This window comes from Peromyscus maniculatus, chromosome 6, assembly GCF_049852395.1.
Source record: "Peromyscus maniculatus bairdii isolate BWxNUB_F1_BW_parent chromosome 6, HU_Pman_BW_mat_3.1, whole genome shotgun sequence".
NCBI classification, from domain to species: Eukaryota; Metazoa; Chordata; class Mammalia; order Rodentia; family Cricetidae; genus Peromyscus; species Peromyscus maniculatus.
Window position 1 is genome coordinate 126,597,024 of NC_134857.1, and position 17,881 is coordinate 126,614,904.

Sequence of the window (17,881 nt, forward strand, 5' to 3'; positions counted from 1 at the left end):
TATTTCCATAAACATAGCTGTGTGTGTACAACAGACATAAATATACTGTAATTTCAGATTCAGATAAAAAAGGCCCAACATTTGATTAGTCTTACTAATGAAGCCACATTCTCTTGTAATTTTTCATATTTTGAAATAGCTAGATAATTCAGTCACAGCATGAGTGAAATCATTTGAGGTTGAACATTCTTGAAAAAGCCAACATCTATTTGTTTTACCACACTTAGTGCGGCAGGAAAGGCTGGAAGGGAAGGCAGCTATGATTAAGTCCATGAACTACTCTTTAACCCATAGCTTTCTTGAAAGAAAAAGAAAACAAGCAAGAAACAGCAGCAATGTCTCCAGTTAAACACATCAGACTCTAAGATCCCCACAACACTACAGTGGCTGCTAAAGATTCTAAGGTTATACGCAAGCTTTCCAAGGAAACAGCTTTATTTAACTAAATAAAAAGCAAGATAACCAGGTCTATGCAGTTTCATATCTGTAGAAATCCTAAGAAATGTCAACATACTGATTTCACAGTATCAGCCCAAATTTTAAGGGCTAGATCATAAATATCTACTCTGGAAACAAGAACATAATTGTCCAGTCAATTTTTAACATTTTGCATGTAAAACAGCCCCTTGTGTATCAAATGCCACTCTACAATGTGAACAGCTTTATTGCAACAGGGTAGGGAGCATTTCCTAATTATAATGAAGTCATCACTACTTATGGAAGAAGGGTTCCTTGGCTTTGAATTTCTTCACTATACCATAAAATCTCACATCTTTCTGACCCAGAGTCTAATCCCAAAGGTCTTAAGTGTGAACCTTATTATCACAGGGCACATAAGGCTCCCTATAAGTGACACCTGGATCAGCCCTTTCTGCCTCAGCAGAGATGCTAATGAGTGATGCTCTGAGCAAACACTCACTCTGACAGCAGCATGTCTATTTTTAGCTGTAGGTTTGCTTGAAGTGAACAGCTCCTGTTCTGTGATAAGCTGCAGTACATACTACAGCAGATTTTCACGAAAAAATAAATAAAAGCACTTTTGGACATGCTTGAAAAAATGAATAATCATAGCAAAAGATTAATTTTCACAAATGTATTTAGTCTCATAAATCATTTTCCCAAAATAATATTAACAAAGCCCCCAAAGCCAAAATATATATATTTATTTCATCCTTAATTCACTATTCTAAACCAATTATAATTAAAAGCAACACCCCCCAAAAAAAATCAATAAAATTTTGGCAGCATCTTATTTTCAGAATAAGTATTTTAAAAATAGATCCCAAAAGAAGCCAACAAAAAATAGTATTTAGATGACAAAACTAATTAAAGTCAAGTTAAATATAATTATCTCGAGCATCATATACTAAAATAAAAACCTCTTTGTAGTGTATGGGTCTTCTACTTATTAATTTACAACACAGTCAACAACAACATTGGTAGTGAATACAAGAAATCAAACCATAAAGAAAATCAGAAATGGAATGCTGGTGCTATCAACACTGTTATTGTTTATAGTCTTAATGGCTTTTAAAGGCATTTTACAATAATGCCTGCTTTAAAAGCATCAACACAAATGCCATTTACCACAGCTTTGACTTTTATAACCACCTCTACACAAATACCTTTTCCTTTCGAGTTAAATATTTAAAAAATATATACATATATAGCTGAAGAGTCTCCGAGACCATACTCACCATTCATGATGACAGCCAACCTCTCCAGAGCATATTGCTCAGAACAACAGCCCAGCAGCAAAGGGAGTTATGCTAATCTCTGGAGGCAGAGCCGATGGTGTAAACACATATGCTGGAGCAGGAGCAGACAATCAAGAGCTCTCTTTTGTTTTAAAAAGAAAAGCCCCCAGAAGCAAAGCCTAATGCCCAGTAGGCGGTACCCCTAGACAACAGAGTAATGCCAAAGATGTTTATGTAACCAGGTTTAGGTTTTTTTTTTTTTTCCCTCTAAGCTAGCTATCCTAGCTTCCTTCCTATACCTCCAGAATAACTCAAAATGGCAGGGAGAAAATGTGAACCAGGATGTATACGATATTCTCAACTGTAACAGCACAAGTTGTTACCACGGCAACATTAGACCAGCATTATCAGTTTCCTTCTAACCAAGAGGTAGCTTTCCCAAAGCTTTAATGAACCAAAACAAAATGCCTTTTTCTTCTAGGGCAACATGATCTCCAAATGACGACATTCTATACACTTAAGCACTGAACTAGCCCTTTTATACACCTCTTAAAGATATTTTTAAAATGCTTTTTTCTTTAAATACTCACACAATCCCATGTTGAATCCGGTGAGGAACAAACAGCAGAATGATTGCACCTACACGCCTTTCATTACAGCAGCTCCTAGTGCTAGCTGCGGACCTCACTGAGACTCAAGTGCTGTGTGCTGTTGCTAGTGACTATTGGCGATGAATCTTATTGCCCAGATCGCTGACAGCTTTCATTTTTCATGAGCCAAAAGCTATACTGCAGCACAAATGTTAACCATTTCAACATTATGTATCTGGGAGAGGCATAATATAATGCTATACATAACCTGCTTTTATAAAGGAAAATCAGGGAATAACACTTGCAAATTTCCATTAAATTCAGCATTAAGTATCTGATATTAACCAGGTATTTTTTTTTTTAAAGACAACACAACAAATTTGCTGGCAACCATTGTAACATTTACTGCCAACTTGTGACATTCCTCCTATTAAACAGGACTCTGAGGATAGATTGTACGGTAAAGTGGGTAGGCTGGATAGCATGATGAGTGGGTTCTATTCTCAACAGACCTAAGATTTGTACCACTAATGACACAAAGGGCCTAGAGAACCATGTCTGTGTGGCAGAACTTGAGCAGACGAATCTGCTCCTTTCAAGTTGCCAGGAGAGGCAGGACTTGTGGTGATGGACATCTAGTTAGGGACTTTCCCCAAGACACAACTAGCAAGCTGGACAGAACTGTTGGAAGGAGGTTCACTGCTCTGGTACAGATCAAGCACAGACACGTTGAGAGGCATCTGGAGACTCCACAAGGCTCTGGGTGAGAACACTGAAATCTGTGCTCTCTTTGTCCACTCAGATCCCTCCAGTTAGGTCTGGAAGGCTTAGGGGCTGCACTGTCAGAGGAAGCCAAAGCTCCACAATGTCATACTATCAGTAAAAAAGCAAACTGTGAGGAACTGGTGGGGGAAACTGCCAGCTCCCTTAGCTTGATGCGCTGCAGGATGGACAGCAGACTGAGGGTCCAGCAAGAGGTTTAGGAAGGAAATGGCAACAAGACAGAAAGGAGCTAAATGTTCTCAAAGTCCCCGGATGCACAGGACATCATAACCCCATTTGAGATCCAAAACTTGAAGCTTCTGTGGGTCAAACGTATACTTCCTCATCTATACACTGTCCCACCAGTATGACCTCTGATAGTATAAATCAACTGAGTTCTGGGACTCAGGACACAAACTATGAAGGACATTAAATCCACAAACTGGGCTAAAGATGTAGAAAAAAAAAAACACGAAAAACCAATTCTTGGAGAAAAAAAAAATTCAGCCAAATACAAGCTACTTCAAATATCTCATTTTAAGGACTTGATTTTTGCCCAAACCCATATGCTTCATAATGAGAGGAATAAGCAGTCAACAGAAAGTGTCCCAGAAATGGGATTTATGTACAATTTAGAAAATATTTGCAAACATTTAGTAAAATGTTGTATGAAATGAAGGGGAACTGTTTAAAGACTTGATGAGAACGATACAACAGATGGAAATTTCAATACAGAAAGAGAAATATGAAAAATAGAAAGTAGAGATCTGACAAGTCAATACAAAAAAATTAAACTCACTATAATGCTAACATCACATTTCAGAAAGAAAAAGATCTAACCTGTAAATTTGAGTTGAAGACAGACTGTAAATATGAACAATACCAAGAAAAGTGAACAGTCTTAGAAATGTACTTAATACTGAAGGCCCAACACACATTTAACAGGAGCCAGGAGGAAAGAATGGAAAAATGTTTAAAGGAATAATGACTAAAAATGCCCTAATTTGAAAAAAGAATAACTTACAGTCCATGACCCAAGAGAAGCAAAGAGTTAGGCTAATGCTAACTAGGACAAGCAGAAAGACCCACATCTAGACACTTCATATTCAAGTGAAAAATAAAGATAAAGTAAACAATTTTAAAAACAGGAAGAGAAAAATCAGTGCTCACGTACAAGGGGAAAGCAATACAATGAGTGTTAACTTCTCTTTAGAAGTAAGATTGACCAGGAAACAGTGAAGTGATACATAGAAAATGCTAGAAGAAATAAGAAACAGAACTGTCAGCTAAGAACTGTATATCAAGGAAAACTACTTTTCACAAAGTAAACCAGAACATTCCCAGAGGAAAACTACAGCAGAGGACATGAGCCGTAGTGCAAATGCACATGGAGTCTTCAGATGACAGTGAAAACTACAGCAGAGGACATGAGCCGTAGTGCAAATGCACACGGAGTCTTCAGATGGCAGTGAAAACTACAGCAGAGGACATGAGCCGTAGTGCAAATGCACATGGAGTCTTCAGATGACAGTGAAAACTACAGCAGAGGACATGAGCCGTAGTGCAAATGCACATGGAGTCTTCAGATGACAGTGAAATGCCACTACAGGGTAAGCTGACAGGAAGAAACTAAGGACAGGAAATGACAAACTAGTAAGGAAATATATATATATATACACACACACACATATGTGCATAGATATACATCATGGTTATACACAGTCTTACATATGTGAGTGTGTGTGGTGCTGAGTATGCAATTTTAAACCCGCTAGGTATGAGTTTACAAAATGTACAAATGCAATATGTATGAAAACATCATATTTAGACAATAAATTTATTATATTAGTGCAAAGAAGTTCTAATTTACTAGAAATTATGTCAATTATATCCTAAAGTAGATTGTTATCAGATAAACATTAAAAACAAAAAGAGTCTATTAAGAAAAAAATATTTATGTTAAAAAAAACAGAGGCTTTCAAATGGTGTAAGTTGTGTTTGCTCAATAAATATGAAGGCATTATAAAGGGGAAACAGGATCAACAAAGAACAAAATCTATGAAACAGAAACCAATAAAACAAAATATAAACCCACCATGTCAACAATTACATCAAATGTAATGAAAGAAACACAAATGAAAAGCAGTAATTATCAACCAGATTAAAAAGCAAGGTCCAAATAAATGGCATCTGTAAGAGACACTCTGAATCTGTAAACACAAACAGGAAAAAAGGAAAAGGGGGAAAGGCCCCTCACCCCAACAGCCAGAAGACACTGGAGTGCCTACACTGATATTGGGCAAAACACTTCACTGACAACTATTAAAGAAACAAAAGGCCGTTCACTATAAATCCAACACAACTAGGGAAGTAACCACTGAGCACACATCGGATGGAACAGATGAGCCCCTACAATATGAAAACAGACACTGGCAGAACTGAAAGGAGAATTAGGTCATTTAATAACTGTACAACCGTGTGCTGTTCATAGCAGGGATATAGTACACAGAATGTGTCTGGAGGCAATTGTGCTGTGCAAACATCAGAGTGTGCTCATACACCTAGACAGCAGATGCCCCTCCTCCGCCGCCGCTGACACACCTAAGCCACTGGGGCAGCCTATTGCTCTGCCAGATTTGCTCTCCCAGACATCTGGCAAGCAGTTTCCCTCTCCAATTAGCTCATTGTAGGGTTCCCCAGTGCTTCAGTTGTCTTCATGTCTATACCCACACACCACTCACTTTTAATTTTCTAATGAATAATGATTCTTTTTTTTTTTTTTTTTGGTTTTTTGAGACAGGGTTTCTCTGTGTAGCTTTGCGCCTTTCCTAGAACTCACTTGGTAGCCCAGGCTGGCCTCGAACTCACAGAGATCCGCCTGGCTCTGCCTCCCGAGTGCTGGGATTAAAGGCGTGCGCCACCACCGCCCGGCTTAATTTTTTTTTTTTTTTTTTTTTTTTTTTTGGTGAATAATGATTCTTAATCATGTAAACACCCAGAACTACTAGACAATCTAACATCATTGTAAAATCCAGGCTTTCCTTTCTACATCGCAAAAATATTGTTATGAACCTTATGGTGCTGAGAGGGAAATAAATATTAGTGAGATAGTTCTTCCTGGAATCTCTTTCAACGAAGCACATCCTTCCATAGTTTTTGTCTCTGCTCTTGTTCTTCAAGAGCAGAGTCTTAACAGAATGGAACACGCCCAACAAACAATCAATGACTCTCACTGATTTTCCACAAATGTAGTCCTGAGTTGCTTCGTTCACTCCCAGGTCAGTTGATGTGGTCTCTTACTGGCAACAGTGGCAAGGTATTCCATATTCCATATGTTTAAGGCACTTGATGAGCACAGTGATACGAGATTGAATCAAACATGAGAGAAAAAAGCTGCAGAAATGCAGTGTGAGCCATATGAGGTTGCTTTTCATATAACCTGGTTTACTGCTTCAGAATAGACTCTTTTAATACATAAACAGAGGGTATGTTCTAAAATAATGATAAACCGCATAGCACCAAAATCACATAAGCCAGCAACAAGTCAGTTTACTCTCATGACCAAGCATTGTGTAGGTCTACAATTATATGTGTTGCCCCTTTATACAACTGTCGGAGCAGGAGATTTGTTGATGGTAGCATTTCTACAAACACAGGAACAATGAATGCAGTGGACTATGGAATTAGGACAGCTATAGCATCACTAAGCAATATGAATGTTTCAGTTCCATTATGATCTAATGGAGATAGTACCACAGAGGTAGGTCACTAGTCACTGAAACTCAGCAATGCAAAGCATGACTAGAGTTGGTGATTTCAAAACTCTCTTCTTAATAAATCATAGAAAACCTAGAGAAAGTGAAGAAGGACAAACCAAATTTGCACAATCCATAAAAGTCAGCATCCAAAGTCAGCAGAATGTGATTCTTTTACCATGTAGATGGAAATGCTCTGTATTCATATGTAAGACAATACAGTAAGTGAGTTAATTCAAAAGGCTTAGTCAATTTTTTAAAATATATTCTCTTACCAAGTATAATTAAGGGCTCACATGATAGCTGAGTGGGTGAGGCACCTGGTACCAAGTCTGGTGACCTGAGTTCTATCCCCAAGCTCCACAAGGTGGACAGAGAAAACCAACTCCCTGTAACTGGTTGGTTCTCTGACTTCCATATCTGTGCAATAGTATGCACATACCATACACGCACGCACGCACGCGCATACCATAAATGCATACAGTCAATAATTTTTAAGAGCATAATTAAAGAATCAACAACAGAAAAGTTTTGGAAATCCTCAAATCACCAAGAACTCCCAAGGGAAATGAGTAAACGTTCTGCACAGCAAGGAAACAACCTACAACCATTTCTGAGATGCTCCTGGGGACCCATGCTGGCCACATGCTTCCTATGTTTAAGAGGTCCCACAACCTCAGAGAACTCTGTTACCAGCTGTGAACCAACTGTGATAATATAAGATCATGGGTTGACTAACAGGTCCCAAAGTGGTAATTTCTTCCATTTTGTTGCTTTTTAAGTGGGAAACTAACAAAAATGGAAGAAATGATTAATAAAATTGAAAATACAAAAGGGATTAAAAATGCAAGTCTCACCAACAATATGGAACTACAGTAATGCTAGACTGAGTAACATTTAAATATGACATAAATATTAATTATTGAATTAAAGAATAAAAAACCAATATCATCACAAAGCCTAGAGAAACAAGAATATAAGAAAACATTATTGCAATTTCATTCTCTGGTGGTTTAAAAGAAAAGGGCCCCCAAAGGGAGTGGCACTATTAGGAGGTGTGGCTTTTTTAGAGTAGGTATGGCCTTGTTGGAGGAAGTATGTCACTCTGAGGTCTCACATACCCTCAAGTCATGCCCAGTGTCTCAGACTACTTCCTGTCACCCACATATTGATAATGCAAAACTCTCAGCTTCTCCAGGACCATGTTTGCCTGTATGCCACCATGTTCCACCATGATGATAATGGCCTCAACCTCTGAAATTAAATGTCTTCTTTATAAGAGTTGCCATGGTTATGGTGTCTCTTCACAGCAACAGAAACCATAACTAAGATACGTGCCAAGCATATAAGATGACTTAGATAAATTAGTAAAAAGTATGTATTACCAGAACTAAGTTGAATGAATGGATAAATTATTTAAAAGTTACAAATTATCAAAAACTAACCCAGAAAGAAGTAGAAATCACGAATAGACACATAAAAGTATTGAAATAGTTAAGTTTTTCTCCCATAACTTAAAGCTGAAATTCAAATGGGTTCAAGAATGAATACCATGAAGTTATCAAATATAATACCAATTTTAACAAGCACAGAGTATTCAGAATATACAGAATTCAGAGCAAAGAGCACTTGTGACTCATGTTATGAGAGCTGAAAGCAAAGCTGGGCAAAGACCTAAGCATAACTACAGATCAGCATACTCCACTGACACAAAGATCTCTACCCACAGGCCTGCAAGTCTGTTGAAGGAATTATACTCCATGACCATGTACGCTCATCTCAGGAAGCAAGGTAGTTCCACACTGAAAATCAATTACTAAAATACATTAATAGAACAAAGGACCACATGACCACGAGCATGTGCAGCAGCAGCATTCCATAAACTCCAGCACTCATAAAATCCTCTCAACAAGCAAGACTAGAAGGGACTTTCTCAGACTGATGGTGGAGAGAAGAATGTAATGGTTCCTATCACACCTGTCAGGGAGAGATGGAGTCTTTCCCTGTAAGACTGGGCACAAAGCACTCGTCTGCATAGACTATGGCTAGCCACAAAATTGAAGGAAAATACTAATGAAGGAAAAGACATTCACATATGTAAGAAGCTTTATGTGAAGACAACATGACCCAAAGAGAATTTTAAACGGAAACTATAAAAATAACTTAAAGAACAGGAAAGAATCCAAAATTGAAATTAATAATTTCTCATTCACAATAGCATTAGTAGAACTAAAGTGCTTAGATATGAACTCACAGAGACGTGCGGACCACAGAAGATAAAGACCATTTAAAGAGATGGAGAGGCATGTTACTGTTATGACGACAATTTTCCACAATTTAACCTGTAGATTCCACACAGTATCTACAGAAACTTGAGCAGGCTTTTCTTTAGAAACTGACAAGCTAATCCAGAAATTTATATGGGAAGACAAAGCCCTTGAATAGCTAAAATAATTTTAGTAAAATAACAAAATTAGAGGAATTATACTACTTAATTTCAAAACTTACTTTAAACTCATAGTGAGCAAATCAATGTGGCTAGCATAAAAACAAACATACATAGTTCACTGGCCCAGAGCTAAGGATTCACAAGCTAAGGAACTTGTACTTTGAGAGTCAATGAGTTTTGACAAAGGAATTGAAATAGTTCAATGGAGTAAATAAAGTTTTTGTAACAAATGAAGTAATAAAAACCAGACACACACACAATCAATACTTCACATCAAATATAAAACTGAAGACAGATTTGTAGGAGAAAGTACAGATTAAAAATATGAATAACTTTTGATAAGACAAAGACTTCATAAGGCCTGGCACAAAAGGTACAATACACAAAGGAAAGGAATAGATAAAACTGGCTTCATTAAAGGGACAAACTTGCCCTCCTCAATGACATCATTTTAAGAAAGGACGAGACATGTCAGAAGCTGAGAGCAAATATTTGCAAATTACAAGTCTTCAAAAGAATCTGGATTCAGAATATATAATGGATTCTTAAGACTTATAAGAAAAGGCAATTTAATTTTGAAAGTGAAAAATATATTTAAATATACAGGTATCCAAACCGGATACATAAATGGCTTCTCAGACTATAAAAATAAACCAATACCACTAGTTATTATGCATACAGAAACTGAAATCACCCTGTGAAATACCAGTTCAAACCACCCTGTGAAATACCAGTTCAAACCTCCAAGAGACTGGCCATACCAAGTCGTGATGAACATATGAAGAAACTGGACTCTTCTTATACTACAAGTGAAGTAATAAATAGCATAGCTACTTTGGGAAAGGATGCTGGCTATTTCTTAAAAACATAAAAATGCATGACACAATTATTTTATACCTAGTCTACTCCTATATATCTACTCCAAAATAAAAACAAAAAGAATTATCTGCACAAACTTTTTAAAAAATGTTTATGATATTATCCAAATAGCCAAAAATCAAGAAACAACGCTTGGGTTAGTCAATCACAGAACAGAACAGATAAAGCAAATGTGTTCTAGTCACACAACACAGTAGATTCTACAACAAACAGGAAGCAACTATTGATACATTCTGCACATAAATGAAAGGCATCAGAAGCAGTATGCTAAATGCTATATAAGTCCAGTGATAAAAACATCTAGGAAAAGAAATTAACAGAAAGAGGAAGTAGCTGAGTATTTATGAGTTTGAGGGAAGAGCGGGAGATTAGACACAAAGAGATGTGATGAAAATGAAATTGTTGATTACTTGAACTCTTATTACAAATCATAATATAAACACACAGGTAACAACAGAAAGTGCCTGGGCTCTGAAATACAGTATTTGCTAGGGTCAGGTGAGTATTTTCATATTTTTAGTGAATAACCATAAACCTTTCAAAGACAGTGCAAAAATCATAATAGAACAAAGAAAGAATCCATTAGCACAAGTCTAAAGACTATAAAATGTTAAGATAACAAATAAAGCATTTATTGAGAACAGGGTAGCAATGTCAGAATAAACCCACATTCTTTATGCCTCCAGGGAGTTAAAAATCAAACATAACACAACTCCAACTCCTAAAACTCCAAGTCTTACTAAAAGTGAGAGAGGATGATGAAGAGAATATGAAGAAAGGAATCGTGAATGCTAGTAAGAATGAAAGATGGAGGAACATGGTGCCCTGGAAGTCTTGTTACGAGCTGTTATCTGAAAGAAACATTAACATGAACAAATCTCACCACTGGAAGAAATCTAAAAGGAAATTCTCATCAGAGTATCGTGAACAAATACTGTTAAGGAGATTCACAGCTGGACAGTGGTGGGGCATGTCTTTAATCCCAGCACACAGGAGGCAGAGGCAGGAGGATCTCTGTGAGTTCCAGGCCAGTCTGGTCTACAAAGCTAGTTTCATGACAGCCAGGGCTACCCAGAGAAACCTAGTTTTGTGGGGGAAGGGGTGAGGGAAGGAGGGGGTGAGGGAGGGAGGGAGAGGGAGAGGGAGAGGGAGAGGGAGAGGGAGAGGGAGAGGGAGAAAGAATGAATATAAATCCACTATCTGGCCATTACTCACCATTGTAATGATGTTACAAACAGAAAACAGAAAACTATGCTAGCTATATGCCCTTCCTTTTAGAAGAATAAGCAAATTAACTTTTGAATTGCATGTTTCAAATTCTTCTGGCTATTATCTTAAGGTGTCACTATATTCTGATTTTCCATTTAAAAAAATGATGTAAATGGGCTGGAAATATCACTTGCCTACCCACCATGCTCATTTCCCTGAGTTATATGCTCAGCATCACATACACAGACATGGGGCGGGAGTGAGAAATAGAGACTCTGTATTGGCTTCCTTTTATTACAGACCAACATTCTGCATATTTGTGTGCCTTAAATATTACATTGTTTCTGGCTGCTATTCTTACTGTTGTTTCTGAGGATAAAAATCATCTAATTTTCCCTAAAATCTTTATATTCATAGTTTTAAAAATGATTTATTTTTATATTATGTGTATGAATGCTTTCCTGCATATATGTATGAGCACCACATGTGTACCTAGTGCCTAAGGAGGCCAGAAGAGGTCTTTGGCTCTCCTGGAACTGGAATTACAGGCAGTTGTGAGCTTTCACGCGGCTGCTGGGAACTGAAGGTTCTGCAAGGACAGCAAGTGCTCTTAACCCGGAGCAGTATCTATGACCCCTATAATCATAGCTTATAAACAATGATAAAATAAATATTCAAAAAGATTTTTCATATGAGTAGAAATTGATTATAATCAGTCAGCTCATAAAATAGTTGCTGAATGAAAAAGAGATAAAAAAGCAATTTAGAAGTTACAATTATACAAATTCAAAGAACTAACATATTGAGTTTAAAGAACTTCAGAAGGAGCCTGGTGGTGGTGGCACATGCCTTTAATCCCAGCACTCGGTAGGCAGAGCTAGGCAGATCTCTGTGAGTTCGAGGCCAGCCTGGTCTACAGAGTGAAATCCAGGACAGTTAGGGCTACACAGAGAAACCCTGTTACAGAAAAAAAAAAAAAAAGTAAAAGTGATATATTAGTCTATTACAGTCACTCCAGCTATCTAGTTTTGAGGAAATTCATATCCTAAATCATTTACTTATTCACTACAGTATTTAAATATACACTTATTAAAATGAACTTGTAGACATCATAGAAATTGACAAGCATTTCTTGGGAAGGAAGGACAGGTAATAAGCTGGATGGTATCAACACATTTGCTCTTTAAAAAGGCTGCAGCTTAGACATTGCTAAGTGTGAAAATCAATGCTCACAACATGCAAACCTTCACTTACTTTCAATTTTATGTAACTGCAATTATAATAAAAATGATTTAAAAGGAAATACAGTAAATTTTTTAGGAAGATAAGTCAATGAATGTCAATAACCCCATTTATTCTGAGTCAGGACAGAAAGAAGAATTCCTCTGCATTGTTACTTTGAACTTGATGTACTTAAGTGTGCATGGAAATAGCTATTCTATATTTTAAGTTACTAATCAGGAATTAATGTTAATTTGGTAGTTAAAACTGAAACTTGTAGAAATGACTCTGTAGCCTATGTTCTCTATTTACTTCCACAGATTATATTCCTGGAGAAGAGAGAAACTCTGATTGAAGTTTATCACATTTTATATCTGCCATCTAATGAAAGGGACATGACTATTATCCTCAGGTTGAAGCAGGATCTCAGCACATTTGAGGCCAGCCTAGGCTACATAGTGAGTCCTATAAGCCAACCTGAGCCGCCACATTAAAACAAAACAAACAAAACAAAACAAACCCAAAAAAACCAACAACCAATAAACAAACAAAAAACCTGTTTCAAAAACCAAAACCATATTTGCCTAAATTAACCTTCAATCTTGACCCAATAGTTCACGAACCTAATTTTTTTTTTTTTTTTGGATTGGATTTTTTTTTTTAATTTTACAATACCATTCAGTTCTACATATCAGCCACGGGTTCCCCTATTCTCCCCCCTCCCACCCCCTCCCCTTACACCCAGCCTACCCCCCATTCCCACCTCTTCCAGGGCAAATCCTCCCCCGAGGACTGTAATCAACCTGGTAGACTCAGTCCAGGCAGGTCCAGTCCCTTCCTCCCAGCCTGAGCCAAGTGTCCCTGCATAAGCTCCAGGTTTCAAACAGCCAACTCATGCAATGAGCACAGGACTTGGTCCCACTGCCTAGTTGCCTCCCAAACTGATCAAGCCAATCAACTGTCTCACCTATTCAGAGGGCCTGATCCAGCTGGGGGCCCCTGAGCCTTTGGTTCATAGTTCATGTGTTTCCATTCATTTGGCTATTTTTTTCCATGAACCTAATTCTTAAAGTGTGATTTCCACACTTGGTTGTTTCTTACTATAGCACAATGGGGTAAGGCTCTCTGGTGTATCAGGAGACCCAGGTTTTCCCTTTTCTGCTCAAACTAGGCCCTCAAGTGAACTCCATAGAAGTAGCTGCCAACAGTCCTTTTTGCCTGAACACTCTTTCTTGTCCAAAGCTCCTCCTTTGCCGGGTGAGATGGCTCAAGGGGGAACAAGGTATTTGTCCCTGAACCTGCTGACCTGAGCTGAATCTCAAGACCCACGTGACGGAAGGAAAGAACCAACTCCTCCAAGCTGTCCCCCGACTTCTGCACGTTCACGTTTCCACCCACACCCCTAAACAAGTTTTTTTAAAGCTCTTTGTTAGCACACACACAAATGAATAAAAAAATGTGTTCATCACACAAAATAAATAAATGCAGAGTACAGAAATGACAGGACTGCAGTTTCTAGTCTCTGCATTTTCTCATCTACATTGACAGACAAGAGTGCATGCTTACTGTGTTCCTTCTTACACATAAAATCACGGGGACTATTAGAATATTTTGAGGATATGAAAAGGAGAAGAGGGTGGAGGAACATGTACTGAACTTCAGTTGCTTCTTAACCATTTCTTACCCAAGCTCATTATTCAGAGCTACAACGTTTGGTCATAATTGCATTTGTATGCCATGATCTTACCACCTTCTTTGTTTTTTCTTCTTAATAGAGAAAAAAAAAACCCAGCATTTTGAGTCTTTTTTTTTCTACAAGAAATCATATCACAATACTGTATTCTATTGTTGCATTTAAAAACGTTACAGAAAGTATACAGGTCTTGTACATTTACAGCCCTTCAGTTCAAACATAACTTCCAATGCTTAAATCCCATTGTATTTGTTCCAAAAGCAGAAAATCAACTCTGCCCCTGTTCCTTGTTTGAAATTAAAAATACCTTTAAAGAACAAAAATTATCTCCAAAAGGGTTTAGAAGACTGTAATTTACAGAGCAGGCAGCAGGGCCATCAAGATTTTGTCACAAAGAAGGTTGTAATCCTGTGCTGTTATTCCAGTTCTTAGCAGTTCATGAACTTAGACACATAGGAGACTCTTCACCTGCTAACTTTCTATGTAGTGAAGATTAATTCAAAGTAGTGAGATCTTTTAGAAGTTGGGCATGATGGTACAGGTTTATAATCATAGCATTCAGGAAGTTAAGGCAGGAGATCTTGTGTGAAAACACACACACACACACACACACACACATCTTGTGTGAAAACACACACACAGAGGCAGACAGATAGACAGACATAGACACACACAAACACACACACACACACACACACACACACGGGGCGGGGAGGGGGAGAGAGAGAGAGAATGAGAATATGTTGAATGAAGGTAGCTTTGTACAAAAACATGCTTTTTCATTTTCTCCCTAGAGTAGCTTTCAAGGAGTTAAAAAACAAAACAAAACAATGCTGATGCAGTAAAACATAGCCTAAGCTTCTCTACAGCCATCTACATGTATATTTTTATTTAAAAAATGAGTTTTCTTCCTTAACTGCTTTGGAATCCAAGAATACAAAGAGGCAAATTCTAGTTCTATTTGATGACACCAGAAAAGGCTGTAATGCCAAGGGCAACTGCCTCTGTCCTTAACCACAGGGTGGTTTTCCTTTTCCTTGGGAAGGGCCCTAGCTAACATGGGAAATGGAGGTACCAGGGCTGTGTATATGTGAAACTCAGCCTTTAAACTTCATGCCATCAAAGCTGCTAAATCATTTTAGCAAAAAAGTAACTCTGAGCATTTTAACAGGTCCTGAAGAAATGTAATACAATACACAACTTGTTTAATCTATAGTCATATTTATGCATGATGTAAAATGCAAATATGAAAGATTTTAATGTCTATCATGTAACAAATGTAAAATTTTACATAGATTAATAATTTACTTTTATTTTAGAAGGTTTTTCTGTAACAATTGAAATAACTTTCACATATGCATTAAAAAACAGGCAACAAACCCAATAAAATATAACTGTAAACAAATTTTTGTCCCATTCAAAATATAAAGTTATAAATAAAAAAATTGAAAAGTAAGCAGATTATTGTTTATATTTGTTTGTTTTTAACCTTAGAATAAAAAGTAAAAAACACAGTGACATATATTAGAAATTATATAAGAATATCACTGACAATTTTATCATTGATATTTGACCTAGGTAGTCATATAAAATTTTTTAAAAAAGAACTACACATGATTCAGCACAACTTACTAATTTTTCATGGAATTTCTCACCACCTTGAAAAATGTCCTTCTGCAAATCATAAAACAATAGACAAAACTGGGTCCGGGTGCTTCATCCTGAAACTTCAAGTACTTTAGCTGCTAATTATTGTGTATCAGTTAAAAACCACTTACTTGATCTGTCCCATAAGGCAGTTTGCTCAGAGCCCCGGAGGCTGTCATTCTCCAAAGCTGCCCTCTGGTCATGTGCCGCGCCTTTGGAGTGCCTATGAAACAGTCGGCTAGCAAAACCTTCCAGTTTCTGGAGGGCGGTGGATGTGCCCGTGTGCTGGCTACAGGACAGTTCTTTGTAAGCTGCCATTCACGTGCATTTACACTTTAAAGTAACTGCAAATGTTTCCAGAAGGAGCTCAACTTCCTATCAAGAAGCTAAGAGCTATGCATGTGTTAAACTTCCTGTCTGCAGGGTTTACAAACCACTACTGCTGCTGCTTCCTGTTAATATAAAACAGCACAGTACTGAGCCTTCCTTTGCGAAACTTCTCATCTCAGCTAGAGATGCCCACTTTAAAACTTACAATAGCTGCTAAAAGGCTCTAGGTTTTTACTATTCTGATAGTAATATGCATAGGAATGAGCATAGTAACTATAAAGGTTTACATATAGAGCAGGGTAAAAAGTATTTTTCAAAATATGGGAAACTAGTTAAACATGTATTACAACCCCATGTAACCAAAGGTCAAATATTAACATGCTAGAATTAGCTTACAGGAAGTCAGCTGGTATACACACTTTATGAATCTTCATAAGCAGTTGACTTTCCATCAAAATTGGTATGAATAGATGTGACAAGACTCTTTCAAAAAACAACTGATAACATGTCATAACTAAGAAAAAAACCTGAACTAATTTCAAAGAACTCAAAGTTGCTAATTTATGCACTTAATTTTAATACATATGGGAATTACAGAAATTTAGCATACCAGTTTTGCTTATCAAATTTATTTATGGATATGTGCCTGTCTATAAATAGTAAATTTCAAAGCATTCTAACGTTTGGAAAAAAAACAGATTTAAATTATGTAAGATATATAGCAACCATAAGTTATAATTTTATAGGCTGTTAGCCATATCAAGCAATTTTCATTCAGAGAAAAAGAACTCCTTCCAATTGTTTAATGAGTGTTAAACTCCTACTAAACTGCTGCTTCTTTCATCTTCTGATTCAATGATCTCTTAGAAACATCATCTACAACAAAGAAAATTTTAACTCTCCAGTCTGCAGGATAGCGGGTACTCGATGGCATTTAACAAGGATTTGGAATGTTTGCCTTTTGATAACATCTGTGTCAGGGATGTGTGGTTCTTTTCCTTTGGAAGTTCAAATACAGGAAAGAGGGAAAATAAAGGGAAAGACTTAAAAAAAAAACTTTCTGAAAATAACTTAGTTCATATTTCCCATTAATTGTTTTAACACAATGAATAGGAACCAAAAAGGTAAATCAAATAAGCAGGAAAAATAATGGAACTAAACTATGGCAACACACATGCAGGCTCACAAGCAGGTCTGCTGGGGAAACTGAGCTAAGAACTCTGCCATGGAAAGCTCAGCAGTGGCTGGGTTTAGTGTAATACAATCAGGATAGATAGGCACGCAACAGGGCCATAGGATTAACCTTAACACATGTACCTTTCTCTAAAAATCATCAAGTGTGTATAATCAGTGACTTATTGACACCTGGTAACATTTACACAAAACAGACGGCTGGGAGCCTGCAGAGTTTAAAAGTGTCGAGAGCACACAGTGACTAGTAGGCAAAACATGGATCTAGTAGGCAAAACATGGATCAAAACTCTGACTTCCTTTGACTTGCTCTCCTAACAGAATTGTATTCATTATCAGCTCACCACCAATGTCACCTTGTCAGCATAGCACTTCTACACAACTCTTAGAAAAGTAAACTGTTCTCCTGTTTCCACTGCCCTTATCATTTCATATTAATATTTGCCGTTTATCAACCC

At 37.2% G+C, this 17,881-nt stretch overlaps 1 protein-coding gene across 6 annotated transcripts in view; it reads right to left on the reverse strand.

Annotated features, from left to right (window-relative positions):
- Positions 1–17,881, reverse strand: part of Prkacb (protein kinase cAMP-activated catalytic subunit beta) — a 92,619-nt gene that overhangs the window by 43,756 nt on the left and 30,982 nt on the right. The window contains exon 1 of one of the 6 annotated variants that reach the window (XM_006984720.4): positions 16,034–16,359. The exons of 2 other annotated variants lie outside the window; for them this stretch is intronic. In XM_006984720.4, the coding sequence (XP_006984782.1) occupies positions 16,034–16,220 (187 nt within the window). In that variant the 5' untranslated portion in view covers positions 16,221–16,359. Of the gene's footprint in view, positions 1–1,697; positions 2,122–2,287; positions 2,401–15,887; positions 16,360–17,881 lie in introns of those variants that run through there. 3 more of the 6 variants (XM_076575170.1, XM_016003281.3, XM_016003282.3) reach the window with 3 other exon arrangements.